This window comes from Labrus mixtus, chromosome 13 (genome assembly GCF_963584025.1).
Source record: "Labrus mixtus chromosome 13, fLabMix1.1, whole genome shotgun sequence".
Taxonomy (NCBI): Eukaryota; Metazoa; Chordata; class Actinopteri; order Labriformes; family Labridae; genus Labrus; species Labrus mixtus.
In genome coordinates this window covers 26,804,223-26,819,207 of record NC_083624.1, presented here as the reverse complement: position 1 = coordinate 26,819,207, position 14,985 = coordinate 26,804,223, and the positions used below count along the sequence as shown (strand labels likewise).

At 41.4% G+C, this 14,985-nt stretch overlaps 1 protein-coding gene across 1 annotated transcript in view; it reads right to left on the bottom strand.

Moving 5' to 3' along the window:
- The window catches only part of agps (alkylglycerone phosphate synthase), a 29,104-nt gene that overhangs the window by 11,115 nt on the left and 3,004 nt on the right, over nucleotides 1–14,985 (bottom strand). The window contains exons 2-14 of the mRNA XM_061054503.1: nucleotides 14,437–14,526; nucleotides 13,063–13,153; nucleotides 12,840–12,960; nucleotides 12,597–12,671; nucleotides 11,492–11,563; nucleotides 11,045–11,124; nucleotides 9,660–9,740; nucleotides 8,328–8,453; nucleotides 7,971–8,079; nucleotides 3,665–3,792; nucleotides 2,801–2,852; nucleotides 1,164–1,240; nucleotides 962–1,074 (exon numbers count right to left, since the gene is read on the bottom strand). Of these exons, the coding sequence (XP_060910486.1) occupies nucleotides 962–1,074; nucleotides 1,164–1,240; nucleotides 2,801–2,852; nucleotides 3,665–3,792; nucleotides 7,971–8,079; nucleotides 8,328–8,453; nucleotides 9,660–9,740; nucleotides 11,045–11,124; nucleotides 11,492–11,563; nucleotides 12,597–12,671; nucleotides 12,840–12,960; nucleotides 13,063–13,153; nucleotides 14,437–14,526 (1,215 nt within the window). The remainder of the gene's footprint in view (nucleotides 1–961; nucleotides 1,075–1,163; nucleotides 1,241–2,800; nucleotides 2,853–3,664; nucleotides 3,793–7,970; nucleotides 8,080–8,327; nucleotides 8,454–9,659; nucleotides 9,741–11,044; nucleotides 11,125–11,491; nucleotides 11,564–12,596; nucleotides 12,672–12,839; nucleotides 12,961–13,062; nucleotides 13,154–14,436; nucleotides 14,527–14,985) is intronic.

Sequence of the window (14,985 nt, the reverse complement as noted above, 5' to 3'; positions counted from 1 at the left end):
GAATTCACAGAATGTATGAGCTTCACAGTTTTGCTCTTTTCTCCCAAACAAATAAAACATTGACAGATTTGATTCATAACCAACAGTATTTGATAAGTCTTCCTGTTTTGTCTTTTATCTCCAGGTATCCTGCAAGCCTTTTTGTATTGTTGTTTTTTTGCAGCCAAATGTTGATATTCCAAGAATGTACAATAAATTAAAGGCCTGACTTAATAAGAACATATCATGAAAGTTCTGGTGATAACAAATAAAGGATGAAAAAAGAAGAGAAGAAAATTAAAACAATATCCTAATTTAGTGAAGGAGTCCCTTTAAGTTGTTAAAGAAATAATGCAGAATGATTGAGTTGCATATCTTTTAAATGAATCACCCTAACCCTTCCTTTCAAAATAATTTATTTCTCAAGCTAAAATCACCAACAAAGAATAATTCTTGATCACAATGACCCATCCTGCAGCACAAAGTTGAATTAATGATGAAAATAACTCTTCTGAAAAGTATTGTTGGAGGTTTAGAAGTGGCTCAGGATAGAGAGAGCATCCCTCTCGAGCTGACAGGTAACTGATTCCCACCAAACTCCTCATTGATCCGTTTAGTGATCAATCACACGAGCACTGTGTCCTCTGGCCCTGAGGGGAGCTGTGCCCTACTCTCACCGCCCACACCACACCTACTCTAACATAAAGGCCAGCCTGACAGGAGGACATCCACAGGTGATCCATCAATCCACACAGAGACAAAGTAGTGAGCAGAAGGCCAAGTCTGAAGTGTGGAAGTGTGCTCCTCCATCTTTGTTTTTCACACCTACTACATAACAGCTGGTTAAATAAAGTGACATCACAGCCTGGACATCACATCACATTTAGAGTTGCAGCTAATGGTCATTTGTCATTTCTGTGCTCCACTTGGCCCTGGATGTGCAGCTGGTCCTGTGGCATCTCGTCTTGAGCGACTTACTCACCCGAATTTAGCAGCAATGTCATAAACCTGCTTCTCGTGCTGCAGGACCTTCTCACGGTTTCCCTCAAACAGCAGGGTGGCCACACACAAGCGGTCCTGGTCAAACCCTTTGAACTGGTGATTAAATAATTTGTTTTTAATTTCTCATAGGAAACATTCAGGAGAATCAAATAATGGGTCTTCACTTCTTAATATTCCTTTACCTTGGTGATATACAACTTCTTCAATCCGTCCAGAAAAGATGTGAAAATGGAGGATACTTGAGGCTTGAGGGCATGACCTGTGAGAATATCAGATAAGAGTCAGCTGCACCCATTCACAAAGATGTGAACCTGAAAAACAGATCATGTTTGTTCACACATTAGTCATAGCCCTGCGTTCTGCTCGCATCCTTTAGCGTTCTGAGAGGGCACGGCAGTCAGATTTATTTGCCGTTTCAAACAAAAGCAGGAAAAATAAATGGTAACATTTGAATAACTTTTACAACTGGCCAGTGGCTGCTAGCGACAGCGACTATAAATCAGAGGGTTTCCGAAGGGAAGTGGGGCTGACGCAGTGATATCCGTCTTCCTCACACACATTTTTTGATTTATTCCTGATCGGACGCACAAAAAGCGCCCGTGGACAAGCGAAAACGAGGGGCTGGGGCCAATGGGATGGTTATCAATCACAGCGGGGGAAGTCACGGGTGATGTCGCAGAGACTTAACAGTTCATTTATTTCCCCCCATGCTCGAGTCTCTTCATCACTTAGTGTCCTAATTGTTTCCATTCCAAAATTTGATTGCAGGTCTTTAGGTCTCTCGCAGCCATCATACTTGTTAATTAAATACTCAACATCCACAGAGCGAAAATTACACCTACACTGTGCATAATCCTAATTCTTTGTTTCTTTGCACTTAAATACATGCTGCAACATTCACATTTTTCATCTCGTGCATCAGGACAGGCGGTGCTAAATCGTACTTGTAGTCTCAATCTGAGACAGACCTGTGAATACATCAGCTCTCCTTACTTACAGCCGACATGATTAAAAGTGAGGACAAGCCACTAATAAGCCCAAGAAGGTATCATGGAGCCATGAGTTTCAGTTATTAGCGGAAACCTGGTCACTTCATCTTCCCTCCTTAATGCTAAGAAGTGCCTACTCTGTGAAAAGTAGAAATATAGGGGAGATAATGAGATCCCCGGGGACTGGAGAACTTTACACAGATCTCTGGCAATGCCACATGCACATTCCACTCAACCTGAAGAAACAACATTATACTATTTCAATGTACCAGCTACTTCATTTTTAGCCAGGCTCATTTTTCATTTGGCTTCAATTCTTTTTGTGTGTGTGTGTGTGTGTGTGTGTGTGTGTGTGTGTGTGTGTGTGTGTGTGTGTGTAGCTACTCTGCTGCAGAAATGATAATCAATGTAACAATACTGAGGCTGAGGAACGTAAAATCATTGGATGCTGTATCATTCATTGTTCTTTTTCTCAGAGGTAAACAGCACATCGATGAACCAACATATTGATCAAATATACAGTGTGGGAAACAAAATCTAACTTTAAATGAATATTAGAACTCTTGCGCTGTCAGGTAAAACCTAAAATTGTGTTTTATTGCAAAGCTCTGTTCTTCAAGCCTGAGGTTGTACTGAGGACTGTATGAACAAAAAAAATTAAATTTCCTTAAAGAAAAGAAAACCCTGAGTCAGCCTGACGTGTACAGTGAAGTGTTCAGAGGTCCTAAAGGGAGGCTTTGCATACAACAGTTAATGGTGATATTCAATGCTTTTTTATAAGGCTGCTTTATAGTGGGAACATTTAAAAAAGAAAAAGAAAAATGACTTACCAAATTTAAATTGCTCATTATCCATGAGTCGTATGGATGCTGGGGCACACCTCTGAAAAACAAAAGTTGGTCTGTGTTAGTTTATTTGGAAAGGCTATAAAACACTAAATAACAAACAAAAGTCAAATTCTTGTGGAAAAATAAAGCTTCATAAGGATAAGGATTATCACCAAATAGGATTAAACATAAAATGAATTTTTCTTAAACCCAGTGGCAGTTCTAGACCACTTTTACTGAGGGGGCCAAACTGGGGCCAGTTGTTTTGTCAGAGGGGAACATTAAACCCAGGTGAAAAATAGACAAAGATGATTGCTTATAAAATATATATTATGCCAAATAATAGCACACATCATAAAATACCATGATTTATATGTTTCAGTAACAGTATTTATATCTAGATTGTGAGTCTGGTTGTTAAGTCAAATACTGTGTATGTTTTATTAGGGGGGTTCTTCCTTTTGGAGGGGTGGCTACAGGGGGGACCAAGATTAGTGTTATAGGGGCACTGGCCCCTGTTGGCCCCTGCCTAGAACCGCCCATGCTTAAACCAGTGTACACAGAGTCACACTTTAGAGAACAGTAGAATTTGAATTTTTAGGATGCTTTGGATTCAAGTGCAACATATTTTGTCGTCTTAGTAGTTAAGAGTCTCAACATTAAAGTTTTACTCTGCAGCAGATGTAAATGCAGAGGATGCAAGTTGGTCTAAAGTAACATATTGAAATTTGTGCTTTTTGTTGGCAGGTCAGATTTTATAAGAGGTGAAATGAAAACTGGGCTTATCAAAGTGTGGACAAACTCATACTGGCCTTATACTCATATTGAGACAGCAGTATATGAAGTTACATGTGTTTATTACGTTACCTGTTTGGCAACTTCTCGGAGACAGGCAACTCCCTGCTCAAAATTAGGGAACACCACTGAGCCGTATTTCTGATACTCAGGCATGGGTCGAATCTTCATCGTTACCTCAGTGACCACACCCAGGGTCCCTGTGGAAAATCACAGAGAAACATTCTGAGTTAAAAAAGGTAAAAACTGGTTCCCACAATTGATATGACCTAACCCCCTCTTAGGGCAGAACTCCAGACCGCTTTACAAGGCTCTGGTACATGTCCCCAGGGTCCTTTGGGGGACCTTTGTCTCACATTTCATCTGGTAGATCTGGTTTTCTACCACACACCAGGGGATGACTGAGATTTATCAGGTGGAGAGTGTGAGGAAATAAAGCAGCCGGGCTCTATCAAAGCCAATGAGGCCAACAGCAGCAACACATATACAGGAGGACCAAAACCTCACACTGACCTTTTGAGCCGGGAAACTGTCAAACTTTAGCTGCTGCTGCTGCAGGAGTCAGATTGCATGTTTTTAAAAAAACACAAATACTCCACCGTACACACAGACACAACCTTTTACTTTGCCTGAGACTTTTAACCTAAATCAAGAAAAAACAAAGGTCACTCTAGGCCAGCCTTTCCCAAACTTCAGACTGCCGCGGCCCGCTTTGAAATACAAAATGACTCCGGGGCCCATTATAAAAAAAATGTTATGACTACAGCTATAACTTTCAGTTAGGGTAAATTATTGGACATTACAAAATGATATTATGGCAAGATAGACACAAAGGTTTACTAAACATTATGTCCATGAATAGTCATGACCCACCTTACTAATCACTCAAAGGGTTGACTCATGTTAAATCATCATTATTGTGATATTTATTTTATTTTTAAAATTGTTGGAGGGCTTTTTGCGGCCCACCTGCAGTACCCACAAGGCCCACCAGGGGGCCGCGGCCCACACTTTGGGAAGCACTGCTCTAGAATATTCAATCACAGAGAATTATTAGACACATTTCTAGTGTGTCACTCTGTAGTCTGCCATGTGCAGGTAGTTTGTGTTAAATGTTCTTATGCACCAATCAACAGAACTTTAACGGACACAACCACCACTTAATCTGTGAACCCAGTAATATGAATGCTGTGTTTTCAGAGCATTATCTACAGACACCATTTTTTAAACTCATCAGTTTTGTTGTTGAATCGTTTTGTGAGGATTATGTTTTTCTGTACAGCACCATGACACTGTTGGCTTATTAATGTTGACCCTTCTTTTGGAATGTAACTTTCCTTTACCCATTACATCTACTCTCATATTAATGTGCATGTATAAAAATGTTTCCATTTGAACTTATCTGAACTGTTTTATCATTGTTTTTTTGCCAATTCATGTGTGTTCACTCTCCCCATGTCTGCCTGCTGCTGAGCTATTATCAGGTAGTGCACAGCATTTAAAGGACAAAACCCTGTGGTATGACATGACACTGTTTAATGTGATAATCATTTAGATCAAATAGATTTAGTCTAAGGACTCTTGGTCAAACATGTGACTTGTAATGAGTGTGGATAACTTGTCTAATAATAATAATAATAATATATTGTTTTTTTATAGCGCTTTTCTAGGAACCCAAAGACGCTTTGACAAAATATAAAACCATATATAAAACCATATAAAACTGACAAAGGAACAACACGTATCTCTCTCTCCAGGGCTTTCATGTTCTTCATTACAGACGGTGTGCACTTATATCTCTCTCCTGAATATAGCCTGTTCCGTTAGGGGGCTCCCTCAGCCTGTTATGGCTGTTAATGAGCCCTCTAACAGTGACACTACATGTGGCACGCTGCTCCCTAGTGGCCCAGTGGAAAAACATGTGACTCCATTGGACCTGAGCAGGACACACCCCTAACTCCTGACGGCAAGCAGGGAAGCGAGGAGGAGGAGTCAGAGAACCATGGAGGCAGGGCGAGAGAGAGGGAGAGAGAGAGTGTTAGGGAGGAGCTAGGGAGGAGGGTGGGTGAGGGAGGGAGGAATAAAGGGAGGTAATAAGAAAAGCAAGGTCAGAGAAATGCTCTCATGGGAAGAAAGCCATGCAATGAAATGCTGGAGAGCAGCTTAAGACATTTAAACGGTGACACTCTATATATATATAAAAAGAGCTCTTTACAAGGTCTGTGTTTGGGAGAGGCACGACTTGAGGTGAAGGGTCCCTCTGCTTTCAGTATAAAATATTTCTGGGGAAAAAATAGCTGTGTGAACAATGCTAACCATTGTGGGGCCAGGCGACTGTTTTACAATCATATAATTGACCAAGAACATTAAATGAACACCAGTTGGTTCCACACACCTTCATGACATCCTCTACGGTTGAGCTGAGATTAAAAGGAAAGAGCAGTATTATCATCGATTATTCCAATCACTCGGGCTGAAGCTAAGCGAGAGGAGAAAAACACTTAGCATTCATTCCACTTCAAGGTCACAGAGATAGAGAGACCTGCTTGTTGTGGAGTGAATGAGGAGCCTGAGGTTTCAGCAGTAATTTCTGATCGAATGGATGCGTTCCATTTAGCATGCAGAGCACAGTGGAGGGTGTAAGGTGGCGCTGGTTGTTGCGGCCTGCTGTCAGGCTTGCAGGATGCAGGATGCTGTGGTGATGAGGTAGATAATTTTAATGAGACTCTGTGGTGGTTTGACCTCTTGGTTCCAGCGTTAGGCCTCCCAGTAGAACATGTTCTATCAGAGATGTGCGGTCCTGTCCTATCTATGTTCCACCACCTAAGCTGAACGGAAAGCCCAATTTCACATCCTGACACATTAGTATTATTAGTTTAATTTTATACACGGGGCTTTTTAAAACATTTTCCCACAAGGAGGAATGATTTTTGTCACTTCTTATTTTGCTCTCAAAGCTCGGCATTTTGGAGATATGGAATGCTGTTTTTTTTACTTGAGTTTCCTGATATAAGAATGAACAATTGAAAGCCAAATGAGTACTCCTGACCTTTTTTTAAGAATCACATGTTCACTATTATTATATTTTCATGGGGACAATGACCCTTTTTTGCTTCGATATGTCAACCATCTGTCGAACAGACCACAACATTTTCTGATCTGTGACAACAAATAAGAACACTAGTGAACCACATCCATATCAACTAAAATGTACTTTTGATGACCTTATTAGTGTGTTTAAAATTATTTGAAAGAACACAGTGGATTAGTTGGGAGATGGTGAGACATATCTACACAGATGACTCTGCAGCTGACTCTGAAAAATCTCTTAAAATGTTTTCCTTTTTCTCCTTAACCAGTTTCAGTTTCAAAGCAATTGGAACCCGTCTGTATCCTGATGTATGTGTGTAATGGTTATAATGTCTACATTGTTTTGTATATGAGTGTGTAGTATAGATGTATGATCTGTCTGATTTATTTTCTATTGTACTGACAAAAGCGTGATGTCTCTATGTTAGTATGTGTCAATGTAAGCTGCTGGACTGGGTGGAGCTTCTTCTTGTTTGTCTCTGGGGGTTGTTTTCTGTTTTCTGTATGAACATGTATTTTGTATTTCTGTTTTTTTTTGTCATTTCCTTAAAAAAAAAGAAGAAAACTTTAGTGGTCCATAAATGCAACAACGAGGGAAGTTCTGAAAAGAGTGCTGGTGTGAGTGGATTGCTCACTACCATCACTGCAGTGTGGCTGTTTCACACATTTCAAAGATAAAGAGTCTCCCAAAACATGAAGCCGGATTGTGACTTCTTTACAAAGGGTTAGCTTGACTTGTAGTAACAAACATGTTACTTTGTTGAACTGGACAGTGTAGATGCACCTTACACAGTGTTGTAATATTGAAGATTCATTAATTCTACATGCTTTAATAGTGACTTTATCTTCTAAAGCAGGTATGATTATGATCTAATATACTGCTGGTAGTCTTAGTAAATTGAAATCACTTCTAATGAGAACAAATGGAGATTTGGGCAGTGGTCCCAGCCCAGTCAGGGAGCAGATTGCTGAGCTTTGTAGGGTGAATATAAAGTTTGCATCCACAGCTGTTTAACATAGCCATGCCAAGACTCTGAACCTGCTCATTATGTAGGGGGGAACCTGGCATATGGCAGTATTCTCTGTGGGCAGTCACAAGGACAGGGCACGGCAGATGGGGTGGGGAGGACACTTGCTGGTTCCTAACTTACACCCCCCCAGTTCACTTTCACCACCAGTGCTGGTTAATGTTTAAGAGGCCCGGAGCATGAGAACCAGCCTGATGTTACAGTTTTATCCAAGAACATTCACACTCATGACCACGTGCTGTGTGTCACTCAAACCACACCTTCTGAGCCCAGGATGAAGTGGTGAATGTCTGGCCCCGTGGACATGCGTGGGCCCTGACAGCTCTTCTCGATCACCCCTTGGGGAGTCACCATCTTTATGTGGATGACCTAGTAAGTCAGAAAACAGCAACATCAGAAATGCTCATTTGCAGACATTCTTTTGATTGTTGTAAACTAAATATAATTCAGATATGATGTGCCACATGCACATAACTGATACATGGACTTTTTAAAGGAAAGGGTAAAGTCCAGAAACTCTGCTAATAATGTCCTTCCTCATTACTGTGCAGGGACTGCAGAGTCCTGACTAGAAACAAACAAGCGGCATTAAGGTAAGGTGAGTGTGTGCATCTCACCAGGTCCTCAATGTTGCCATAGATGTTCTTCTTCATGCCTGATGCTCTGGTTGCTACCCAGCCCCCCAGGGAGCTGAACTCCATGGAGTCCGGCTCGTGCCCTGTACAGTAGCCACTCTCATTAAGCTGTGACAAGAAACAAAGAGAGCACACATTTGTTGCTGCAGATAAAGTCTCTACTCTACAAAAATGTTTGGAACACAGTGATGTAAAGCCACAAGAATGTTTTAATAACAAGCAAAAAAAAGAATGAGCAAGCAAAGGGAAAACAGATAATTGCAGCTCTGCTGCTGCATTTCACTGCACTCGTTTTGCTGCAATGCACAAACTCGGGTTTTATGGCATCATAGATTTTTACTGCAGCTTAAAATAAACCAAGTGGAAAGAGAAAAAACGAGTCAAAAGAGCGATCAGAGTAGTATTTGTGCAGCGCTACATGTGGCTGCTCTATTAGATCACTGAATTGATTTGTAATGTAAGAGCTGCATGTTGCCAGGTGACATGTTGAGGTCTTTTTTATTAACTAAAATATCAGACACTCTACATGCTCATGTTATTCTGTGAGTTATGTTAAGTCTCAGTCAGTACTCATGAAAACCTAAGGCTTCAACAGCCCCAGCAGTTCACTGAATACTGTGAGTGGCGTCTTACTTACGGCTCATGTGGCCATAGAAAAGTGACTAAATACTAGGGGGTACTTTTAGAGTGGGATGTACATATAGAAAACCTTTAAGCCACCTCATCAGATACCCATTCCCTACAGCTTTGAGGAGAATGTGATGGTCATCAGGAACCCACACATTCTCCTCAAGGCAGCCCAACCCCTGAACGATTGCATCTTTAGGCAGAACATTTCATAGTAATAATAACAATAAAGACCTTAAAGTACAAACACCCCCCACCAGAAGTACAAGATGGAGGTTAAGTCAGGCCTTGTTTTATCACCACACTCCCCTTGAAGGCAGTTTATAATGTATACCCATCTGCTCCATCAAAATGGAGCAGTCTAAATGCAGAGCTGGCATCTGCTTTACATGCAGCTCACGCATTCCTCTACACCAAAAGCCTGCTCCTTCTCCATTTTTCTGAATTAGCTTGATGGTGCCATCTGCTCATGACCGCCGCCTCACTCTCTAATCTCTCCCCTTCAGCACTCTGTTCCTGTCTCACTCTCCCTCCTAAACCCTTTTAGATCCACTGAGCAGAAAGCACCAAGGTGACTGAGCATGGTGCAACCTGTGAGCGGTCACACGGCTGGATTGTTGGCATCACATTTTTACAGCAATGTAAGCTCTTCCATTGGATGAATATGGATGGATGGGGAGCACTTACCAATCTCTCCAAATCCTGACCGACGATGCCAGCTTCCACATGGGCTGTTAAATTCTTCTCATCAATCCACAGAATGCGATTCTGAGAATTAAAAAAAAAAACATAGCTGAGGAGTTCATATAACATCGTTTATAAATGCTTCATGAAGATCAGCGTGACAGTAATAACCTCTTAAGCACTTTGTTTCAGTTGACTTACACAAAAACATGATACAGGTTATAATTGTTATTTAAAAAACTGTGCATCACAACGTCTGTCATCTGAATTCTAAACCTGCCAACCTTTGTCATACTGACTTTGTTTAACTGACGTTACTCCTACTTTTACACCAGTGTGTCCTTCTAGCCTGACAGTCACATGTCGGAGGATAAATGTGGGCAGAGGGGCTAAGGGACGGACACATTTTCCTCAAGGTTAAACTCAATTTAACATCCAATTCCAAATATATGCCTCTTATTTGGGCCCGCTGGGCACTTGGCCTACCCCTACCTGCAGGAGGTCATTTCAGACATGCCATCAATTATTCTCCAGAGGTAGTAAACTTTATGGTACCACCACACTGCTCCTTTCATGTGCTTCCATTGGAGCTAAATGCACCTCTGACCCTTGACACGGAGCACTGGTCACTGGTGTCTCAGGCACCAAAACTCCATGAGTGGTGTGCTAGCAGCATCCGGACAGCTTATATATCACCTGTATGTGGGCCGCGATCAAAGGGCTGTACTGTACTGCTGAGCATTTTATATGATACCCTAATGTTATATTACAGTATATCCAAAAAACATCCTCATGTTGTGGAGATGCTACATATTATTTAAAAATTAAGGATTGATGCCAGAGTGTCACATTTAGCATTTTTAATGAAACCAATTTAACTGCATGTAACTACTGTTATTTATGCTGATTTTAGATGACTAGTTCAAAATATTCAAATTACTTGCATTATCCTACACGTGGTCTAAAATCCATATTTCAACTTACATGTATAAAAATGTTGAGGTTCATTATTTATGAAACAATATTCTGAATATTTATTACATTCCCTACAGGTAATCCTGAGTGTGTTTGATGAACACTGTTTCTTTCCCATAATGCAACACCACTTAATTTGGTTGCCACTGCAATTTCTGAGATGATCAAAAGTAAAAGGAAGTTTATAACTGAACATATTTTCCTAAATGGATCATAAAAACATTCAAAATAATCACAGAAATGAAGGAGAGCACTTTGAAACTGAAGCCTGATCATCAAACAGTCCATCAGATAAAAAGGTTCATGTTGAAAAGTATGAAATGAGCTGATTCACACAGAATTGGTTTCTGTGTCAGTTTCGAGTGCAGATCCACTGCTTCGGCACTTGAGAGACACGGAGTGGGATTACTTACCATCTGTGAGGTATCCAGAGAAACAATGGAGCGAGTTTCCTCTGGGGGGCACTCGAGTGCGCTTGAGACACTAGTCCCTCCTAAGAGAGAGAGAGAGAGGGGAAAACAAGAGTTACAATCTTTATGGTAACGAGTTGTTTTTTCAGGCAAAGAAATGGCCCGGTATCATATATGATAGACGTCACAATACATGAAGAGAGTGGGAGACTTTTTTTAAAAACATATGCTTTCATTTTATATCCACTTTGAATACCTGCAAATATTTCTGTCACTCCAGTAAAACAAAATACAACAAGACATACATTCTGCAGAGTCTGCTGCACTGTTAGCATTACTTCTATTCTTTTATGAATGGTGTAGCTTTATAGTCTTTTTGCACTATAAATTGGAAATAAACAATGTATTAAACATAATACATTAACACAATACACTGATTCCATGACTCACCTCCAAAAGGCATCAAACAAACATTATGTTTGCACGCCAGTTCCACAATTTTCACCACATCGTTGTGGCAGTCTGTAAAGGATGAAGGATATCATTTTAGAAATGAGTGGCCATCATGAAGGACATGTTTTCATTTACAGGCCTCTATTGCATTCATAAATTAAGAACACAGATAATAACCAGGGACACTTTGCACACGAGATAAACATGGCACATAACACTGCTTGTATACGTAGGACAATAAATAAATGTATACAGCCTGTGCCATAAGAGCCGGCGAACCATCAGAGACGCAGGTTTTTGATTTGCCTGACGGGTTGTGATCTGCCGAGGGCTTTCCTCAGGCAGAGTCAGACTGCATGAAGATATGCTCTCTGGGGGGGGCGGGATGTGTCGGATCAATACAACCATGCTTTAGCCAATCATGGAGCCCACATCCATTCACATGTGAGCGAGTGGGAAGAGAAGTAATACCCACCCACATGGATATGCTTGACTGGCCTCAAGTGCCTTCAGAGGCGGGTGAGGAATGCCTGCATATGAGTACGTTTTGCCATCCAATTAAACACACTGCTTCTGCCTGCAGATTACAGTTCAAACTTTAAAAAAAAACTAAACATCCATTTAAAAAACACAGCATGACTTTGAGGGGACTACTGAGGAATTCAAATTACAGGTCAAAAAATCTATTATGCATGGCAAATGAGAGAGTATTTGTGGGGTTGGAACATTTTTATTTCCGGGCTTGTTTGAATGAAACGATACCTACAGTTGCTTGGAGATTTGCTGCCCATTTGGGAGGCTGCTAATCAAGTTTCAGCTCTCAGTCAACACTCATCTGCATGATAAAATAGTCCCAGTCATAACAAGAGAAAACCAATCTCAGAATCATAATTCAGGAGTGTGCCGTGCATGGCCAGGCCGTGGAGTATCGAATGTCAACCGTCCTCCCCCTGATGCTTCTTAAGCCTCCACTCATACATATTAATATCCCTGCCTCTGCAGAGATTAACCCTTTAAATCACCTAAGCCAGTGGAAGGATGAGGGATGCTACGTGGGAGGAGGAAAAACAGGCAGATAAAACACACACAGATATGAACTCACTTGGCCATATCACCATATCTGGAACGCGGCCAATCTTTCCTTCTCGCAGGGCAAAGACCTCGTGTAAGCAGTGGCCTGGAAGACAAAAAACACTGAAATGAGATGACACACGTCAAGAGAGTTTTTGATGCAACTATCAAAAATAAAAAGACTGTTTTTAAAAAAAAAAAAACATTCCTAACAATCCAACAAACCGGATTAATGAAACAGCTGAAGTGCCCCCCCCCCCCAGGCATGCCTTACCATGGGCGCGAAACACCCGGTCCTCTGCATCATGGGAGAAGGGGATACCTGTGGATTTCACTTCCTCCACAAAGGCCTCGTTAATAGTGGGAGGCTGCACTGCACTGCTCGTCAGAACGGGCTAAAACAGAAATAATCGACTTTAATTTTGGTAATCGTGAGTAAGAGCTCTTCTTTAGCGCTTCCTGCAGAAAACAGAAAAATACACATGAGTGAGACTCACTGTTGCTGGACTTTTATGCTGCAAATTGGCTCCGAATGTGCCTTCCATCCAATCTTTCAGACCGGGGATGATCATACCACTCAGTCTATACCTGGGTCACATGTAGAGGAAGACAGATTTTGTATTAAAAAAACAAAACAAAAGGAACAATTGAAAATGGCATGTATGAGTGATTTTTAGTACTGGAAGTCAGAACCCTCAATTGAAAACATCTAAATGCTCGACTAGGCCTTTTTCATTTTGAAATGCACATCTGTGCCTAATAAGAATAGAGTGTGAGGTTTGAGTCCAAAGAGGTTATTAAGCCGAGCAGAGCAGCAGTGACAGTGTCTGTGCTGTCTGTGTGACCGCCCTCGCCATCCCTTGCATAATTGAGCTGCTGGCACAGCCTGGGCCAAGCCATCAGGGCATTGTGCTGTTCCTTTGTCCAAGAGAGCATGAAACACACCCTATAATGAAAAAAAGCCTCTGTCACAGTGAGCATGGAGGAGGAGGAGAACAACATCTCAGACATTCACTCAGCTGTGCCCCAGCCTTGGTTACTCTACACTGCCCAGGTTGCTTTTCAGTCGAGCGGGCACAGAGCGGTTTGTAGAAACAGCTCGCACAGGAGGAAGCCATTTGCTGTGCAACATCCTGTTCAGCTCGACTCATTACTCAAAATACATCCTCATATGCAGCGTGCCATTCCTCTGCGTTTACAATGGGACAAGCAGGGCCGTCTCTTCCAGAGGCATACGTCATGATTACAATAAAAAGGCTCATCCATACATCTTGCTTTGTTATGGGAGACAGGGATAAAGGAGCAGAGAGAGTGATTCTCTCTGTTCCAAACAGAAGCCATTTTCAATTATATTGCAGACAATTGGCTTAATTTTTTCACCCTCTCAAACATTGAAATTAAATGTTTTTGTCTCGAAAATGATCGATTAACTGTGTTCCTACAACTCCCCTGATACCAATCAATAATTACAAACATGATGTGTTCCATTTTAAACAGGTTGCAAAGTGGTTTCTGTTCATGGGCTCCAGACTTTGGGAGTGCTCAAATCACAAACAGTAACCTTCTCATATAACAAAGAACAGTTCAAATGCCAGCCACTAGGTGGCAGTAGCATCACATTGCTGTGAGTGTAGGAAGGAGGCAGCAACTGAATTAAAGAGCTGGGTTCAGACTCAGAGAGTGTTGTGAGAATGATCAATGTATGACTCTATCCTAAATACACCCACACACATGAATGGTGAAGACATACTGGGTGTAGTAGAAAGAAAAGAGGCTGTGATTGAGACACAGTGCTGACTGATTCTTCTAAATCATCAACAGGTAGACTGGTGCAGTGTGGTTAACAGAGGGGAGGTGATATTACACAGTACCTTTTGCCAGTAAATTCTGCCTGCCCTTTCTTGTTAAAGAGGAATTTGGTGTCACTGTATCCCCAGCCGTTCCATTTCATAATCTCCTGCCTGTGGGGAAACAAACAGTATCAGTGGTTAAGTATTCATCTCACACACCTTATTACAATGGAGTCAAGACCGACACACTATCAAAGGAAGATAAAAAAAAAGAGGTGTGAAAGTGATTCCTTTGGTAATGACCCATTTAGTGTTGGCTTTCATATTTAAGAAACACCATGTTGATATAATATTTCTAATGATATAAAAATAAATAATGACGTTTTCTTCTTCTATTCAGTTTTCACGACCTTTGTGTTCATCCCGGGGGGAGCTGTCTATCGTTGTTGGCAAATGAACATGGCAGGATACAGACAGTCACACCTACAGTACTCCGTTGCTGCCTGTTTACCACTTCACACACTGCTCTGCACACAGGCTCACAAAAAACATAGAGCACACTTTAATGCAGGGGGTCCCCAACGTTTATGCTCATGACCCCCAATATAAGGGTGCCAGAGACTGTGGACC